At 33.5% G+C, this 17852-nt stretch overlaps 1 protein-coding gene and 1 long non-coding RNA gene across 2 annotated transcripts; one reads left to right on the top strand and one right to left on the bottom strand.

Annotated features, from left to right (window-relative positions):
• Window positions 1-868: 868 nt before the first annotated feature.
• On the bottom strand, window positions 869-5547 carry LOC143055315 (uncharacterized). The gene is made up of 2 exons (XR_012971982.1): window positions 4861-5547; window positions 869-1491 (listed from the first exon to the last, which is right to left on the bottom strand). It is a non-coding gene; the product is annotated as an uncharacterized LOC143055315 (long non-coding RNA).
• Window positions 5548-12619: 7072 nt separating this feature from the next.
• On the top strand, window positions 12620-14374 carry LOC143054335 (putative G-protein coupled receptor 45). The gene is made up of 2 exons (XM_076227315.1): window positions 12620-12741; window positions 13187-14374. Exon 2 carries the CDS (start codon window positions 13188-13190, stop codon window positions 14364-14366), a length of 1179 nt encoding a protein of 392 aa, XP_076083430.1. The 5' UTR covers window positions 12620-12741; window position 13187; the 3' UTR covers window positions 14367-14374.
• Window positions 14375-17852: the final 3478 nt, after the last annotated feature.

The raw sequence follows: 17852 nt of genomic DNA on the forward strand, positions 1-17852 counted from the left end.
TGACCTATAATGGTTTACTTAAAATTTGTTTGGAGAGTTGTCTCATTGGAACTCATACGACACCTTCCTTTACCTAAATAGCAGAATACAACATACAGCTGTTGACGTGTTGACGTGTTTATGCCCCACCTACGATAGTAGAGGGGCATTATGTTTACTTTTCTGTGCGTCCGTCCGTTCGTCCTTCCATTCGTCCGTCTGTCCCGACTCAGGTTAAAAGATTTTGGTCAAGGTAGTTTTTGACGAAGTTGAAGTCCAATCAATTTGAAACTTAGTAAGCATGTTCCCTTGTATAACAGGATCTAAGACTTTTTCATTTTTTCACGGTCTACTGAACATACAAAAGGATAATGCGAGTGGGGCATCCATGTACTATATATGGTAAAATTGAGAATGGAAATGGGAAATGTGCCAAAGAGACAACAACCCGACCATAGAAAAAAAAGCAACAGTAGAAGGACACCAACAGGTCTTCAAATTGAATGTAGCGATAAATTCCTGCACCTGGAGGCGTCCTTCAGCTGGCCCCTAAACAAATATATACTAGTTCAGTGATAATGAACGCCATACTAATTTCCAAATTGTACACAAGAAACTAAAATTAAAATAATACAAGACTAACAAAGACCAGAGGCTCCTGACTTGGGACAGGCGCAAAAATGCGGTTTGGTTAAACATGTTTGTGAGATCTCAATGGGCACATTTTTGTTTGTGTGTGTTTTTTTTCACAATTAGTATTTCCTATAGTGAGTACCTTTTGGCCATCATTCTTTGATAAAAAAGGTAAAACAAAACCCAGTACATCTGTTTCTACGGAAGAAGTTAGTTAAAATTACTATCATAAGAAATAAAAAGAAAAAAACACAAATAAAAATACAAGAAAATATATACATATTTCGCAAAATTAAGATTTTGCATATATCAAAACTTGCTCATATATGAGTTTTACAAAATTAGTTTTATAAAAACCCTAGAATGTTTCTACTGTCCTTAGCAGCCTCTTTTAGTAGTACTTTATTATCTAATTTTCTGTATGCCAATCATTCAAAATTCGTCTAAAATTTTTAATAACTAGCCATTTTCTGAAGTTCTAGTTCAATTTTATAACAGTGAAACACGATTCGGCACCAAAGACGTACATGCTTGTTACACTTTCTAGCACCTCAATCCACACTTTATCATTCAAATCAAGGGCGACAACTGCCAAACCAGTTCCAGTATGATAATTATGGGTATCATCGTCGTGATATGGTCCGACTTCTACTCGGATGATTTCCTTTCCGTTTTTGCTTATTCTATATTCGGCACCTTTCGAATTCGACATGATTTGAGCAGATATCAAGTATAATCCGGGACCTTGGGATGAGAATTTCCCTGTTGTGTTGAAATCTCCAAAATTAGCGATTCCGTATGAAGTTTTGATATCACTAAATGGTATAACGGAACTTCCAGAGTATGCCTTGCTTCTCGAACCACAGGTTGTCATGGCGACTAAAAGATAAATACAATTATAGTTTTTCAAACATGTATACATTGCTCTCAAAATAGTGGAAATAAAGGAGAGTTCAGATAATTTATTTTAGATCAGCCCACTTATTCTGTCTAGAACATATTACATGTTGATTAGTATAAATTTTAAGATTTGAAATTCCCTTTAACTATTTTCTAATACCTTTCCCCAACTTACGATGTATTTTTTCACCTTATAATGAAATTTGTCGGTTATCGGAATTATCTGGTTGCAACAATGTAGTGCCACATTATTCCGTTTACATCTATTTTATGGTTTATAATTATATACGTAAAGTGCAAAAAATCATTTTTGAAATGTTATAAAATCCTTGTCATTTTTCATAGTTTTTGAAAGTAAGAAAATCTAGAAAGAATAGTTTCCCGCCAAATGTCCAACGACTTATTTATCTCGAAGACAAAGATACCACCCTCTAATATTTTCCTGCTTTTTAAGTTCCGTTGTTTATTAAATATGAATCCATAGCAGTATTTTCAAACTCTTTTTAATCAGAGCAGCGTTGCATTTGTTTTTGTTTTTTTTAAATAAGGAGGATTAATAAATAAAAATGAATGTTTGTGTAATTTATAGTCGCATTGGCGGATTCAGAAAAGGGGAGGGGGTTACGGGGTTGGAACCTCCCTTTTTCGGAATATTGGTGCAATTAAATGGGGACATATGGTTCAACTCTCCCCCTATATCCAGGGCTGGGACCCCCCACCTTTTGAAAATGCCTGGATCCACCCTTGAGTCGTTCACTGAAATGAAATTAGTTACTTTTAAAATCTATTAATTTTAGCTTATCAGTATAGAAAAATGTGTAAATGTGTACCACATGATATGACTGGAAGAGAGATTTGTTTTAATTTTATTTTTGGATCTAAAAATCAGCATATTGGCTAAAATCTCTTACATTCTATCATATTTTCTTATTGAGTAAACCGTATACAAATACACAGAATCACTAACCGAATGCCATACATATATCATTAGGTTAAGGTGGTACCTAACCCTACAGGGAGATAACTCTAAACTAGAGGCTCTTAAGAGCCTGTGTCGCTCAGTCACCTTGGTCTATGTGCATACATGTATTACACAAGGGACACAGATAGATTCATGGTTTATTGCTACTTACAATTTTTTCTATCTATAATAAAATTGGCCCTTTAGTTACACAGAGGAAAATAATTTGTAAAAATTTACAAAAAATTACCAAATTAATGAAAAATGTTAAAAACTGAATGCAAAGGGCAATAACTATTTAAGGGGTCAACTGACCATTTTAGCCATGTTGACTTATTTGTAGATCTTACTTTGCTGAACATTATTGTTCAGTTTATCTCTATCTATAATAATATTCAAGATAATACCCCTAAAACAGCAAAATGTCTTTAAAAATTACCAATTGTTGGACAGCAACCCAACAACCCTTTGTCCAATTCATCTGAAAATTTCAATGCAGACAAATATTAACTTGACAAACAAATTAACCCTTTGTCAGATTTGCCTTAAATGCTTTGGTTTCAGAGTTATAAGCCAAAATCTACATTTTACTCCTATGTTCTATTTTTAGCCATGGCGGCCATCTTAGTTGGTTGGCCGGATCACCGGACACATTTTTAAAACTAGATACTCCAATGATGATTGTGGCCAAGTTTGCTAAAATTTGGCCAAGTAGTTCCAGAGGAGAAGATTTTTGTAAAAGTTAATGACGACGACGACGAAGGACGACGGACGACTGACGACGGACGCCAGGTGATGAGAAAAGCTCACTTGGCCCTTTGGGACAGGTGAGCTAAAAACAGGTAAACGTTTTAATCACATTGTATTGTAAAGAAAATATTTAGCCTCTCAATGATCAAAATAAGTATTTTTTTCCGACAAAGTGATTGGTTCATTTTTTTGAAATTTACGTATTTTTTTCAAAGGGTCAAAGTAAATATTTTTGTCAAATTTTTATGAAAAATAAACGAGCCATTTAATTTTAGTCAAGGTGTTGGGTACCACCTTAAGTATTTACAAACTCTGGCTAAGGCCAAAAAAAATATATGTCTGTTTCCTGCTTCCAAGGCAAATAAATCAGGGTCGGCAGGTCGGGATTTTTTTTTTTTTTTTTTTTTTTTTTTTTTTTTTATTTTTGCACTCCCTGTCAGATTTGGAGTCGGTTAAATGTCATGTTCGGTTAGGGTCCTGTACCCCAAAATGATTTAATCCCTTTAAAGAAGCTTTAATTGAATAATCCTCCCAGTGCTGACATTTTTTAAACCTTAATTGTAGCACATTTGTGCTGGGAGCAGCCATTTTGATTGTTTGGGCATAGTAAAATACGGATCTGGATCGGACCGGAAACGATTTTTTTCCGGATTTGAATAAAAAGATCTAGGGTCGGCGGGTTTGAGTCAGGGTCGGTCGGGAAACAGGAAACAGACATATATTTTTTTTTGGCCTAATGAAAAATGTTGAAAGCACCAAACGTGATGATACATGCAATATTGAAAGTACTGTGTTATTGTGTACTAAAGAATGAAGCAATATACTAGCATTGGCCTTTTAACTTTACTAATTCGACTGTTATTGATAATATAGAAAATTTAGTGATCCTGCATTTATGTTTCCATTTGTATTTATATATAGTTCATATGGTTATAGTATATGAACTGATTGATTATTTGGTGATTAACGCCACTTGCAGCACTTTTGTGCTATTTTTGTTGCAGTCAGATTTTTTGAATGAAAGAAACATGAGTGAGGGCTTTGAACTTGACAGGCCAGTGATACAGTTGTAGTTAGGTATATATCAACAAACTGAATACTAATCTACATGAGTTTATTGATACACCGTGTATTAAAGATAAGAAAAGCACACAGTATATGTTTGCTAAGACTGTGTAATCAAAATAAGGAGATTTGAAATGATTAAACTTTCTGATTATCTAGGTACACAAATTATTTACTGAACTTCATTTAGCCGGATAATTGTCTCTGGCAATCATATCAAATCTCCGTGTTTTTTTGTGTTTTTTTTATAAACAAAGATTCTTAGTCTATATCAAAGTAAAACCTGTTATAAAGTGAATGAAGAATGGGCGTAAAACCGAATTTTATTAAAAACTATCAATCTTTCCCGAATCCTGAAAAAAAAAAAAAAAAAATAGAACACGATAGATGCTTATCCCAAATCCTTGCGAAAATAAGGACCTCATCTCGATTTCCCACAAAAAAAAGGAAGGCTCTATCTGAATTCCGGAAAAAGGTTCGTTCGCTCCTTTAAAGAATTTAGCACCAATCCTTCAATATAAAAAGAATTTGACAAAACCTCTAACAATAAAATACATATATAGTATACTAACCTTTGCCTTTAAAACTATTCACGAATACCTGATGAGTAACATCAGAGAAGTTTCTTTGCAAATCTTCGAATTGGTGTCTTAGGTTCCCTAATCCAGCCAGGAAACTGTTAATATTTGCATGTTCGTTTTTCACTATGTTTGTTATTGCCGTTTTAAACTGTGTTTCAACGGAGGATATATTGTGAGAGTATTCTGCCTTTAAATCGCTTACATCTTTATTGTAACTGTTTTTCAGTGTATTCAGTTCCTGCCATATAGTTGCAACAGTTATTGCATTCTGGGTAATTCTGTCATTTACACCTGCTAGTTGAACAGTGTCATTCATTACCCGCCTTTCTATTCTAGAAATGTTTTTCTCCGTAACTGCTTCAATTGCATCAAGGGTTTGATTTATTTGTATTTCAAAGGCTGCAGAAAGTCCTGTCTGTAGACCAGGATTAAGTTTACTAACAGTACTGTTAAATTCTTTATTCAGCATTTCTATTCTGACTTCGAGCTTTTTCTCTAAACTAGTAAGATTATTCAAGCTGATTTCAGAAACTTGAGCTATATGCTTCTCAAGACCACCACAGCAAGCATTTTGCATATTCTCTAATTCGCTTATCTTTATCAAAGCATTTCCAATGGTTGAGTTACAATGTTCTCCAATACTCACGATTTCATTTTTCACTTCAGTTTCAACGTTACCTATCTTACGATGAAGGGACGAGTTTAATTGATTTATTTCTTCTGTAAGGTTCGTTTTGATTGAATTTGAAATATATTTTTGTTGTTCATTTTTTTCTCCGATGTCGTGTAAACTTTTGTTTTGTCTTTGTTCAAGAGCTTGCAATGTTTGTTTCAATTCCATGGAAACAGAGGCTATTGTTTTGTTGCTAGTTTTGCCAGTTTCGTCGACTGATCGTGTTAGATTATCATTAATTTCCACTAATTTTCCTTTAAGTGACTGAAGACTACTTTCTATTTTTTGTGAACCTGAAAGGCAAGATATGTTCACGGCCATTATTTGGCTTTCTAATTTTGCATTGATTTCTGATACGCTTTGATTACAATCTAATGACAAACGTTCCATTGCTTTTGTCAAGTTCTGTTCTATTTGGTTCTCATTGGTTCTAAGCTGGTCTATGTTATTCATGATCACTTGAGAGCTTTTATTATGCATTTCGGTCAGAGTATGGATCTCCTTATTTAAATTTGATTCTACATTTCGGATAGTTTTCGTTAGATTAAATTCGATGAAGTGAGATTGTCTGGAAAGTTCAGCCCCATTTTTGTTAATACTTCCCGCGTTAGCGTTGGTCATTTTATATAGATTTGTAACTTCTCCTAAGCACGTCTTTCTCAATATGGCAATTTTCCCATCACAGTAGTTCCTAGTTGAAGTATTTACTGAAGTGATTAAGTCGTTAATTTTGTTGTCTATACTTGTAATATTCGCCGTGTTAGAACCATCATCATTTATTTTCGATAGCAAAAAATTGACTGTAGCATTTGTATCTGCGACAGTTTCTTCCAAATGTTTTGTTTTCATTTTAACGGCATTGAGATCACTTTCGTAATGACTTCCGTTGGAAAGCCATGTACTCATATTTTTTACAGCTGCTTTAATTTCTTTGTCCAATGCTTTCAGTTGATAATTAAATCCAAATATAACGTTATTAACGGTGCCCTCAAACAGTTCTAAATTTTTTATTCTAGTGTCTATATCTTGAAGGTTTTTGTTGAATTGAGTTGCTTCATTCTTACTTGCATCAATTTCGTTCAATACGCTGACAAAATTGCTGCTTAACTTTGAAACTTTGTCGCTAATATTTTGCAACTTTGCATTAAATGTGTCTGCCATTTGTGTTAATCCAGTCGTATTTATTGGTACGTCTTCGGTTTGATTTGATACCCAACTTTTCATTTCTGATTGCATCCTATGGGCTTCTTGGTTTAAAGTCTGTTCTAAAACGGTCTGACGATGTTCCAACTTCAACCTTGCTTCACGTTCCTCTGTAATCATTTTGAAAAGTGTTTGGTAAGAAACCTCCATAGCATTTGTTCCTGGATTATGTGGTTGTGTATATTGAACAGTATGGGCAATGTGTGACTGAGTAAGGAAAATTGGCGTATCCGTAGCGGAATCCAGTTCTTGAACTATGTGCTTTACTTTTGGTTCTAATGCAACCAGTGGTATATTTTCTGAATTTGATTTGTGTGTCCCTATCTCTGGATTTATCGGCCCACCGACTAAAATATTATCTGTCTGTTTATCTGTAGATGCAAACTGTTGCTCTACTGCAACCAATGGTTGATTTCCGGCATTAACTTTCTCTGGTGGTATCCAATGAATTGGCGGTCTAGTAACAGACTCTTTAACTACTTCCGGTGACGATTGTTGTTCTAACGCTGCTAGCGGTAATGAATCTTTCACTTTCACTGCATTAACTAGTAATGTTCCGAATAATATAGCACAGAGTAAACTAAACGTTACCATGGTTAGTTGTAGTGAGTCCAAAAAACTTAATGAATCTTCAGAACATAGACAAGATAATTTTAAGTCACTTCACAGCAATATAACTATAACAGTGAGACAACTCTTTATATAAACCCTGAGTTTTCACTTACGGTATTTATTTAGGAAGGTCTTACAAGAATATCTAGATCTGTGTCGGTTACGCGTTTACCAAGATACGTACCTTTAATTATGATAACTGATTATTTGGTCAGCAAATCATTGTTTGTACAGAAAAGGATCTGATGGTGTAACCTGTCAAAATTTGATACATAGACAAGGAATATTTACATAAGTATAAAAATAAAATCCAAATTATCTAAGATAAACTTCATGTTAAATAAAAGTCCCTAACTACTGTACAACGCACGACAAATTGGATTTCCCCTTTCGACAAACAAGGGAATTTCAAAGGCTATTTGAAACTTGTTTATAAATCTTTACTTCTATATCATATTGCATATATTTGTTTAATAAAAGAGTTTATATAATTGAAGATTGAAGAAGAATAAAATTGTGAGCATTAATAAATTTTACTTTTTGAACAATTTATTTTTGTTAGAATATATAAACCGATAGAAATAGAACTAAATAACAAAGAAAAATAAAACATACATTCTTATGTGGCTGTCCCAAGTCAGGAGCCTGTAATTCATTGGTTGTCGTTTGTTTATGTGTTACATATTTGTTTTCCGTTCATTTTTTTTTATATAAATATTGAAAAAGGCCGTTAGTTTTCACGTTTGAATGGTTTTACATTGTCATTTCGGGGCCTTTTATAGCTAACTATGCGGTAAGTGCTTTGCTCATTATGGAAGGCCGTACGGTTACCTATAGTTGTTAATTTCTGTGTCGTTTTGGTCTCTTGTGGAGAGTTTTCTCATCGGAAATCATACCACATCTCCTTTTTTTATATTTCTATTTTATAAATAATATAAGCATACTCATTAGATGGAAAGATAAACTCAAATCGAAACATGCAGTTCTTTAACACGTCTATTATAGAACTGATTTCAACAGTAATACCATAGAACTGCATGATTCTGTTATTACTACTGTAGAACAGTACTAGTGTAGAACTATTAAAGAACATTTTACTAGTCTAAGAAAAGATAGAATAATAAAAAAAAAAAAAACAAAAAAAAAAACTATGTGTCACAAATACACGGATGCCCCATCCGCACTATCATTTGACCGTGAAAATGGGGGGGGGGGGGACTCTTAATTTGGCATAAACATTAGAAAGATCATATCATAGGGAACATGTATATTAAGTTTCAAGTTGATTGAACTTCAACTTCATCAAAAACTACCTCGACCAAAAAACTGTAACCTGAAGCGGGACAGACGGACGAACGAACGGACGGTTCGACCAGAAAAAAAATGCCCATAAATAAGGCATAAAAACAACTTTTTATTTGCAGTTATTTCCCTTTATCCATTTGACAGGGATACTGATTATATAAGGGAAACCTTGTTTCCGAATCCCTTTGTATAAATGTATTACTGAATTTTAATGTGTGTACATATGTCATGAACATGATTTTTGATTAAATATGTTTGAAGTTTTTTTTGGAAAAGGTCGTTATTTCTCTAAGGATACCCCGATCTACTTTTGGCTCAACCAATAAAAACTGGCTACCATGATATGGTCAAATATGCTAAACGTGGCGTTACACAAATGTAAACCCAAACAATCAATCAAGCAACAACTTTGAGCCGTATATTGTTACCTGGTCCATATGCTATTGTGATCCAAATAAGGTAAGTTTTCTTTAACTATATCGTGTTGCAAATTATATTTCTTTTTTCAAAGTTTTTTTCTGGACGGGGGGCGGGGGGGGGGGGGGGGTGACGGGGAATGGAGCGATTGTTTTGTGTGTTGGCGTTTTGTTATGTGTTTCTCTTTTGGTTAATAACATTATAATCATCCCTCTGTTAACATTCCACCTTCATCGTGTATAGAAGTGTCAATCATTAAGTGATAAATCTTAAAGAAGTAGAGGATGTGTTATGTGTCCTGTTTAAAAAGAAACGGTAATGATTTACCTAAAAAAAATTAATCATGACAAGCTTAATATACAGTTTGTTGTTACTAAGTACAAACGGATCGAGGAAAAGACGACAACCCTCGGATCCGACCGAGTACATGACACAATAGTATATGACTAATATTTCTTAAATTCTTAAACAAGATAGGATCGATCTACATTGTATTTCACCTCTTTATGGTTCCTTATATGAAAATTCGATCTTTGACACCGAAATTGCAAGCTTGAATCATCATAACCCAGTTTTCATAGTCCTTAGAAAAATGTAGATTTTTTTTTTCTTTTCTATATTTCGATTCAATGATGGCGACAAATTAAATGTATATTAAGGACGGTAATATGTAATGTAATTAATATACAAACCTTAAAAATAAAATTGAGATAGACATGAGGAATGTGTCAAAGAGACAACATTCCGACCACAGAGTAGAAAGCAGCCGATGGCCTCCGATGGGTATGCTGAGCCGGCCGAATTTTTAACCTGCTAGCTTATAATCAACAGTCCCAGGAATGCCACCCTACTCGAACAAATTATTCTAAACCGAAACCACTCAGTCTTCGCTCTTACTCTTTATTGTTGTGTTCTTAGCTGAGTAGCAGATACCAATATTCAAGTCTTCAGGCGAGCAGGAACAGGGAGACCCCCAAAGATGCCTCTACCTGGAAGAACTTGTAATTGATTTTTTATCGGAAAGACAAAATAAACTTTAACTCGGAACCAACACATTTGGATTTTAGTTAAGAATGGGCTTCTTATTTATTAAATTCATAAATAGTGAAAAGTTACAAAGGAGAGGCGAAAGATACAAAAGGGATACTCAAACTTGTCAAAAATAAACTGAGTGCGCATGACTAAAGAAGAAAAAGAACAAGAAACAACTAGAGCAACATTTACATAAAACACAACATAGACAACGGATATCTGTTTTTCAGAGTTGCCACCCTTATCACAAATACAGTTCATGATAGGTGATCTGGGCTACTTGTATTCTCCAGACTTAGGTAATAGTTTAGATAAGATCGTTAAAAAATACCTTGTAGACGTAATAAATGATCGTTCTTTTCAAATTGATAAGATTTCCAATGTATAATATCTTGAACTGTGTGTGAACGTTTTTAGTTTCAAGTTTGATTTTTTTAATCTTTTATGGATGAAAGATTTTAAAGTATTTATGCATATGAAATTGTCATTGTAATGTACTTTTACGAAATAACCAATTTATTATGATATTTTAGCGTAACTGTATTTATAAGACTTATAAAGCCTTTTGCATGTATCTTATATCATTTTTACTACACTCATATAATGTTGTTTGTAAATACTATGTGCATGTTTGATGACGCAGGTGTCAGTACCCCGCTGGCGCTTGCCCCCGTTGTAAAGGGATAGTTTCACAATAAAATATATGTATATACAACTTAAGACTGCAAAACGAACCCCAGCAAAAACTAGAGGTGATCTTGGGTGATCCAGAAGGGTAAGCAGATCCTGATTTCTATTTTTATGGTTCCTTAAGTTCAGACTTATCTCAATGGAGAACAAATAAATCTTGATCACATTGGAACATAATAAGTTTAGTAAGTTTTCTAATTAAATTTCCTTAAGTTTTAAAGTTTGTTTCCTTTCAAAATAATATGTCACATCATACGTTTTTTTTCAATTTTAACTCTACATTTCGAATAAATCTCTCTTTACACGAATCAGCGGATTAAACGCCCGACGCTGAACAACAGTGCATTTCAATTTGTAAAACCCTTACATACAAACGGACGCCCTACTTTAGCAAGTATTTTACTACCGGTCAAAAGAAGACTAAATAATGACCACATTGCTTTACTCGTCAATACATCGGGTTGTAACAAACAGACAACATTAAATTTCTAATCAATGAACGAGGGTCTGGATTGGGTTTGAAGAATAGTTGATAATGGCATACAAAGCAGATTAAAGGTATGTGCACCCGCTCGAGCGGGGTTCGAACTCACAACCTCAGTGTTGACCGGCTAGTGATTACAGTAGTAACTACTAAGACCACTCGGCCACCAAGGCCCCTCCTTAATTTAAAGACTGGATAAAAATGACTTAGGGTGGTAGGGGAGACTAAAAAAAAATAATGATAGAATTTGTTCATACTTTGCCAAAACGTGGTATATATTGTTATATCTTCAAAAATATAATAAAATATGATAGGTCATCGTTCATTTTCCCAAGCTACAGTTTGTGACAAAATGGCACATTTTTATAGATTATACAGAAAAATTGATGAAATTTGAAAAAAGGACAGATTTTTTGATCGAGTTAAAATAAGGCAGGACGACAATTTATGTAAAATAATTCAGGATACTAGTAAAAAAATAAAAAAGGCAGGACCGTATAGAGTAAAAATAAACAGGCAGAATAGAGACTACCACTAAAAAATGCAGGACAAAATCTTTCATCCTAGCCCCCCCCCCTTTTCCTTCTATAAAAACCAAAGGGTAGCTCCCTTATGTTACCACATTATGTGACATTATATAGTAGAAATACTACATACGAAACAACCATATGGAACAAACTAAGAAGAACGAATAGAAAAAACTAATCATAGCTTATAGGCTGATAATTTTGTATGCTAGAGGTGTTTTCGTCTACAAAAGCTCGAATTTGAAAAAAAGTTAAAAGGTATAAAACAAATTAGGTCAGTGGCGGATCGAGCCATTTTCAAAAGGGGGGGGGGGGGTGTCCCAACCAAAGATACAGGGGGAGTTCCAACCATATTTCCTCATTCAAATGCATTGATCGTACAATTCGTCTGAATCCGCCACTGTATGTTGATTCTGAAGAGCATCGAGGGCCCAAACGTAGGAAAGTTTTTCCAGATAAGGTCATTGATTTGAGAGAATACTGCAATAGAAATCCTAGTATTTATTATTAGTTTATAGTTTCTTTCATTCCTTTTCCTATTTCGGATTTTGGTTTTTTTCTTAGGGGGAGATACACAACAGTCTAAAAATATCCTCATGTCATGTAAAAAAAAATATTAAAAATTATCTGCTAAAGAAGACTTGCAGATTAATTATTTAGCAGATAATCTATGTTTTTATTTATTTATTTCTATAAATGTACACCACACAAGGAAGTATGTATCGTACACAAAGTAGGAAGGAAACGTAAGTCAAGTATACTATTATGTTCCATCCAGTTTAATCAGATTTCATTCATCACTATTCTTATCATCTGATTTATAGATTTATAGAACTACAAAGGGAAAGTTTTATTATAAAAAAAAACCTTCTTCTTTCATTTATCATTTTTCTCATCATTTGATTTATAGATTTATAGAACTACAAAGGGTAAGTTTTATTACAAAAAATACTTTGTTCTTCAAGTGAGTCATAATTTTAGATTTTCAATAATTGTATTTCCAATTTTCAAGTTCTTATGAACAGAAAAAATTGCGACAGTCTTGTTAAAATAAATTATAAAAAAGCGTTGATAAAAAATTGCAATTGTACACATAGTCGGTTAATCTTCTAAAAGTTGAATTCCGTCTTTGAAATTGTTTTGGAAATACACACCACAACCATTTCCAGGCAAATTGTAGCTTATTTAATTCGAATACTAGTCTTAAGGTCTGTTTAAAGTTTACACTGATTGTATTTTATCTTTAACCATGTAATACCATTTCCAGGCAAATTGTAGCTTATTTAATTCGAATACTAGTCTTAAGGTCTGTTTAAAGTTTACACTGATTGTATTTTATCTTTAACCATGTAATTCTCTATTTTTAATATCTAGGATGGAAGTCAACAGTACTCAAAGCCTTTTTGGGGATATTAGAAATTCAACAATTACAACAGGCTTATATCAACCAAATACAACAGACAGCAAGAATCTCGTGGAACTAGATCTTCACAATTTCCTAAACAACGACATTCCAGTAACGTCCATTCTAAGTGTTCTTTCGTTACTTGGAGTTATCGGGAATCTTCATGCTATTGTGATATTTCGTAGGTATCCGGTATCTCCCGTTACAATTCTAATATTATGGATGGTTGTTGTTGATTTCTTCACGTGTTTCGCCTGTATTCCTCTAGAACTGGTGCAGATACGTTTCACTTTCACATATCCATCTGATGAATTATGCAAATTTACTCGTTTTCTTACTCATTATACGAGTTTAACTGCCGGTACATTTCTTATCATAATATCAGTTGAACGACGACAAAAAATTTGCGCGCCTTTTCAGTGGCAATTGTCTCTCGAAAGAGCAAAAATATTGGGGGTATTTGTGTTTATATTATGCGCTTTGATATCTTTTCCGTCCGTGTTTTTATACGGACTTTCAGAACGAAGTGCAAATATTGCAGGACTGGTTGGTAAAGGTTGTATTAATGTTCTGAAGGGAAAGACAGAGTCAATGCCAAAAAAATATAGCTACGCCATATTGGTTTTGGTCGTCAGTTTTATTGGATTTTTTATATGCGCTGTCGCTTATATTCAGATTGTCAATGTAATAAGAAAACAACTTCGAGCAGAAAAGAACAGAACGACACAGTTTTTAGACGGAATGTCTAACAATGAAGATCCAACATCCCCTGGACCAAGGACCAGATCAGAGAGCCTTAATCCAGAAGCTTGGGATCAGTTCACTTCTACAATACAAGGAAGAAAGACGCTACAAAAGCGTTATAAAGACTCAAAAACTTTGACTATTATGCTACTGATAGCAACTGGAGTATCCTACGCTGGTTTCATTCTACATGTCTCTGGTGTTATCTTACGAACATCAATAACAAAGGAAGCATTCGAAGGTATACAATCAATACATGCTGTTTTAATTAGAGGCTATTATTTACATAGTACTGTTCATCCAATCATATACTTCATTGTAGACAAACGATTTAGGACTGAGTGTAAAAATGTTTACAGAAGTATAACAATGTCATTTTTTGTTGATCATGTTGATAAAGAATAATATTTAAACACTGTGTTCTCTTTTGTTTTTATTCAAAACGGTGTGTCCTTAAAGTGAAGATAAGGATATTGGAATATGTTACGGAAGCGTAGTAGCGCCACACATTTTTTTTTTATTTTTCTTCCTATGTTTGCGTTATACATTTGCGTTATAACGCAAACCTTTGCGTTAAACGCAAACATTTGTTTTATCTTATTTCTTATTTAAGATTCAAAGGAAACAGTAGTTATTAATGGAGGAGGCTGGATATAATAAAATTCATCACCTTTGTAGTAATTGCAAAGTAAACTGCTTGAATAATTAGATCATATCAATGACTAATAATGAGCAGAATAATATAAGAAGATGTGGTATGAGTGCCAATAAGAAAACTCTCCATCTAAGTCACTATTCGTAAAAGTAAACCATCATAGGCCGAATTACGGTCTTCAACACGGAGCATTGGCTCACACTAAACAACAAACTATAACGGTCCCCAAAAACGATATCCCAGTTACTACTAGTATATATATTACAAAGAAAATTGAGTAAATTGAGGTTATACCTAAGAAAAAAATCAACCCTGTTAATATAGCTATAACCGAATATAAATATACTTCCAAAGTAAGCTCTCGTTTGAGAACTGTGTAAAGTAGGTTACATTCAAACAAGCTACCTTTTGGCAATAAATGTATAGAATGAAGATGTTTTATTAATAAAATTATGTTCTCTCTATTCAAATTGCTACCCAAGCATCTTAAAAAAACTTCATTATATTGAAATGAAAATTCAATGACTTTCTATCAAAGAATCTTGATCATATTCTGAGATTTAAAAAAAATGTTTCCTTATCAATAATTCATTTTAAAGCAGAAAGATCATTTTGTCTATTTGACTTGGAGGTTTCGCAATTGTATGGCATTATTTTTGATCTTTCAATTTTAATATGACTATATACTATATCTATTTTGTTGTTAAATTATATACTTTTCTGATACACAAATCAGTCTTAATTTATGTATAATTGCACTTCAATTATTCCATTATTCCTATGCATATTTATTATAATGATTTGGCCTTGTATGTATGTTTCTTTTTTTTATCTACTAGTAAATCACATCCGAAAAGAATGACAGACGGACATATATACAAAACGTAATGAATAATTGAAATAAAGATGTTTGCGTTATATCGCAAAGGTTTGCGTTATAACGCAAAGGTTTGCGTTATAACGCAAACATAAGAAGAAAAATAAATAAAAAAAAATGTGCGGCGCTAATACGCTTCCGTAATATGTGGATGTTGGGCTCCACTTTTCTTTTCTTTTGATGTAGTATCAATGTACACTAATTGCCCGATTAATGAATTATTATCGGCAGTTAGAATTTCTAATGATCAGTTTGATAAATCTACGGAAGCCGGTAAGGGCCATTCAAAAAAAAAAAAAAAAAAAAATTATGTCGTAACATGTCGCAATCTCCGGCGCAGAGCTCACATCCGTTCCGTACTTACTTCGCATCACTATACTAAATACGACCTCTGCCACACGTTGTGTGGAATTTGTCCCCAAACCGATTTACAACGCTCAAGATTACATAAAATCTAGTTCATAAAGATGGCCAACTACAAATCGCACCTTCGTGTACTGAACAAAGAAAGTTTTAATTTAAAAGAAAAGCAAATAGAAATATTAGATATGTTACAGAAGGAAAAGAAAGAAATAATTGGAATTTTACCCACTGGTTATGGAAAAAGTTTGATCTATGAAATTGCACCACTTATGCTTAGCGGCACTGTTATTGTGATTTCTCCACTTACATCAATCCAGGTGGAACAGTTTCAGCGTTTGAGAGAAACACCACTCAAAACTTGTATTTTAAACGTGAAGGTGATCGTAAATTGTAGTTAACAATTCAAAAACATTCAATCACTCTGACATTACGAAAAAAGTAAAATCCCACATATAGGAAAGTAATAACCTTTGAACGTATATATTTTTACTCAGTTTTTAAATTTAAATAACTTTCTTAAACTATCCTAGATTTGTATCAAACTTGGACAAAAGCCTGTCTATGATCATAAGTTAGTATCCAGTAGTAGATTTTGTAAATGAAAAACAAGAAAGTATATTGTACTAAACATTGGTAAACAGCTTGGCCTTTGATAGATCTATCACTTCAGGTTAAAGGTTTTGGTCAAGGTAGTTATTGATAAAGCTTGAGTCTTATCAACTTGAAACTAAGTACACATGTTCCCTATCAGGCTGTGATATGATTTTTCTAATTTTAATGCCAAATAAGAGTTCTGATGCCAATTTCACGGTGCTCAAAACATAGAAAATGATAGTGCCATTGGGGCATTTATATACTATAGACACATTCATGTAATTGTTCTAAAATTGGATTTTTACATTTTTTTCTCCTCAATGATTCATTGACTTGACTTTATATTTTGGTCTCAAAAGAAATATTTAAGAGATCAATGTATTTGAAGCTTTGTGGACGTCCATTGGCAGTTTTACTGTCGAAAATTTAGTTTACCTGGCGACGCATAATTTTACGATTACTGTCATCCAATCGGAACCATTTAAGCTTATTGACAATCAGTTTGGATTTCGACCAGGCCAGTCAACTGTTGATGCCATATTCATTTTACATGGAATCACATCACACATATTACACCAGAAGTCTAAAGTTTATTGTGCTTTTGTCGATTTCCGCAAAGCCTTTGATAAGGTAATTCGGAGAACTATCTGGTACAAGTTATTACATAGTGGAGTCAGTGGGAAATTTATAACAATTATTAAAGCAGTATATGAAACCGTGCGTCTACGTATTAGAACGAAAGACGGCTTATCTGATGCGTTTGTAAATTTTCTTGGAGTGAAACAAGGGGAACCACTCTCTCCTCTCTTGTTCCTATTTTTCATTTACGATATAATCAGTGATATACAAGTTGATAACAATGGTGACATATTCGAACTTAATGGTTACCTCATATATTTGATATTATTTGCTGACGATACAGTTCTGCTAGCAAAGTCTCCCGATGCATTGCAAATTTTATTAGATAAACTTTCATTCTTCTGTAGGAGATGGAATATAAATGTAAATACGGACAAAACAAAAATTGTCGTATTTCGAAATGGTTGGAAGCTCGTAACTGACCATTTTTATTTCAAAGGCCAAGAACTTGAAATCGTCAAATCATATATATATCTTGGTATGCTGCTACATTTCAATGGTAAATTTGTTCAAACTCAAAAAAAGAATGGCACAACAAGGAGCTTGAGCTCTATCATCTTTAATCAACTCGATGAAAAGAGTATTCATTGGTCCAAGTCAACAGTGTTTTTTATTCCATAGTATGGTTGGATCCGTTCTGAACTATGCGTCCGAGGTGTGGGGATTTCATCGGGCCAACGAAGTAGAATATGTTCATAATCGTTTTTTCGATATATACTTAACTTGGGTAAAACTGTACCAATTTTGTTTTTATGTGGTGAAC

This window comes from Mytilus galloprovincialis, chromosome 12 (genome assembly GCF_965363235.1).
Source record: "Mytilus galloprovincialis chromosome 12, xbMytGall1.hap1.1, whole genome shotgun sequence".
Classification (NCBI taxonomy): Eukaryota; Metazoa; Mollusca; class Bivalvia; order Mytilida; family Mytilidae; genus Mytilus; species Mytilus galloprovincialis.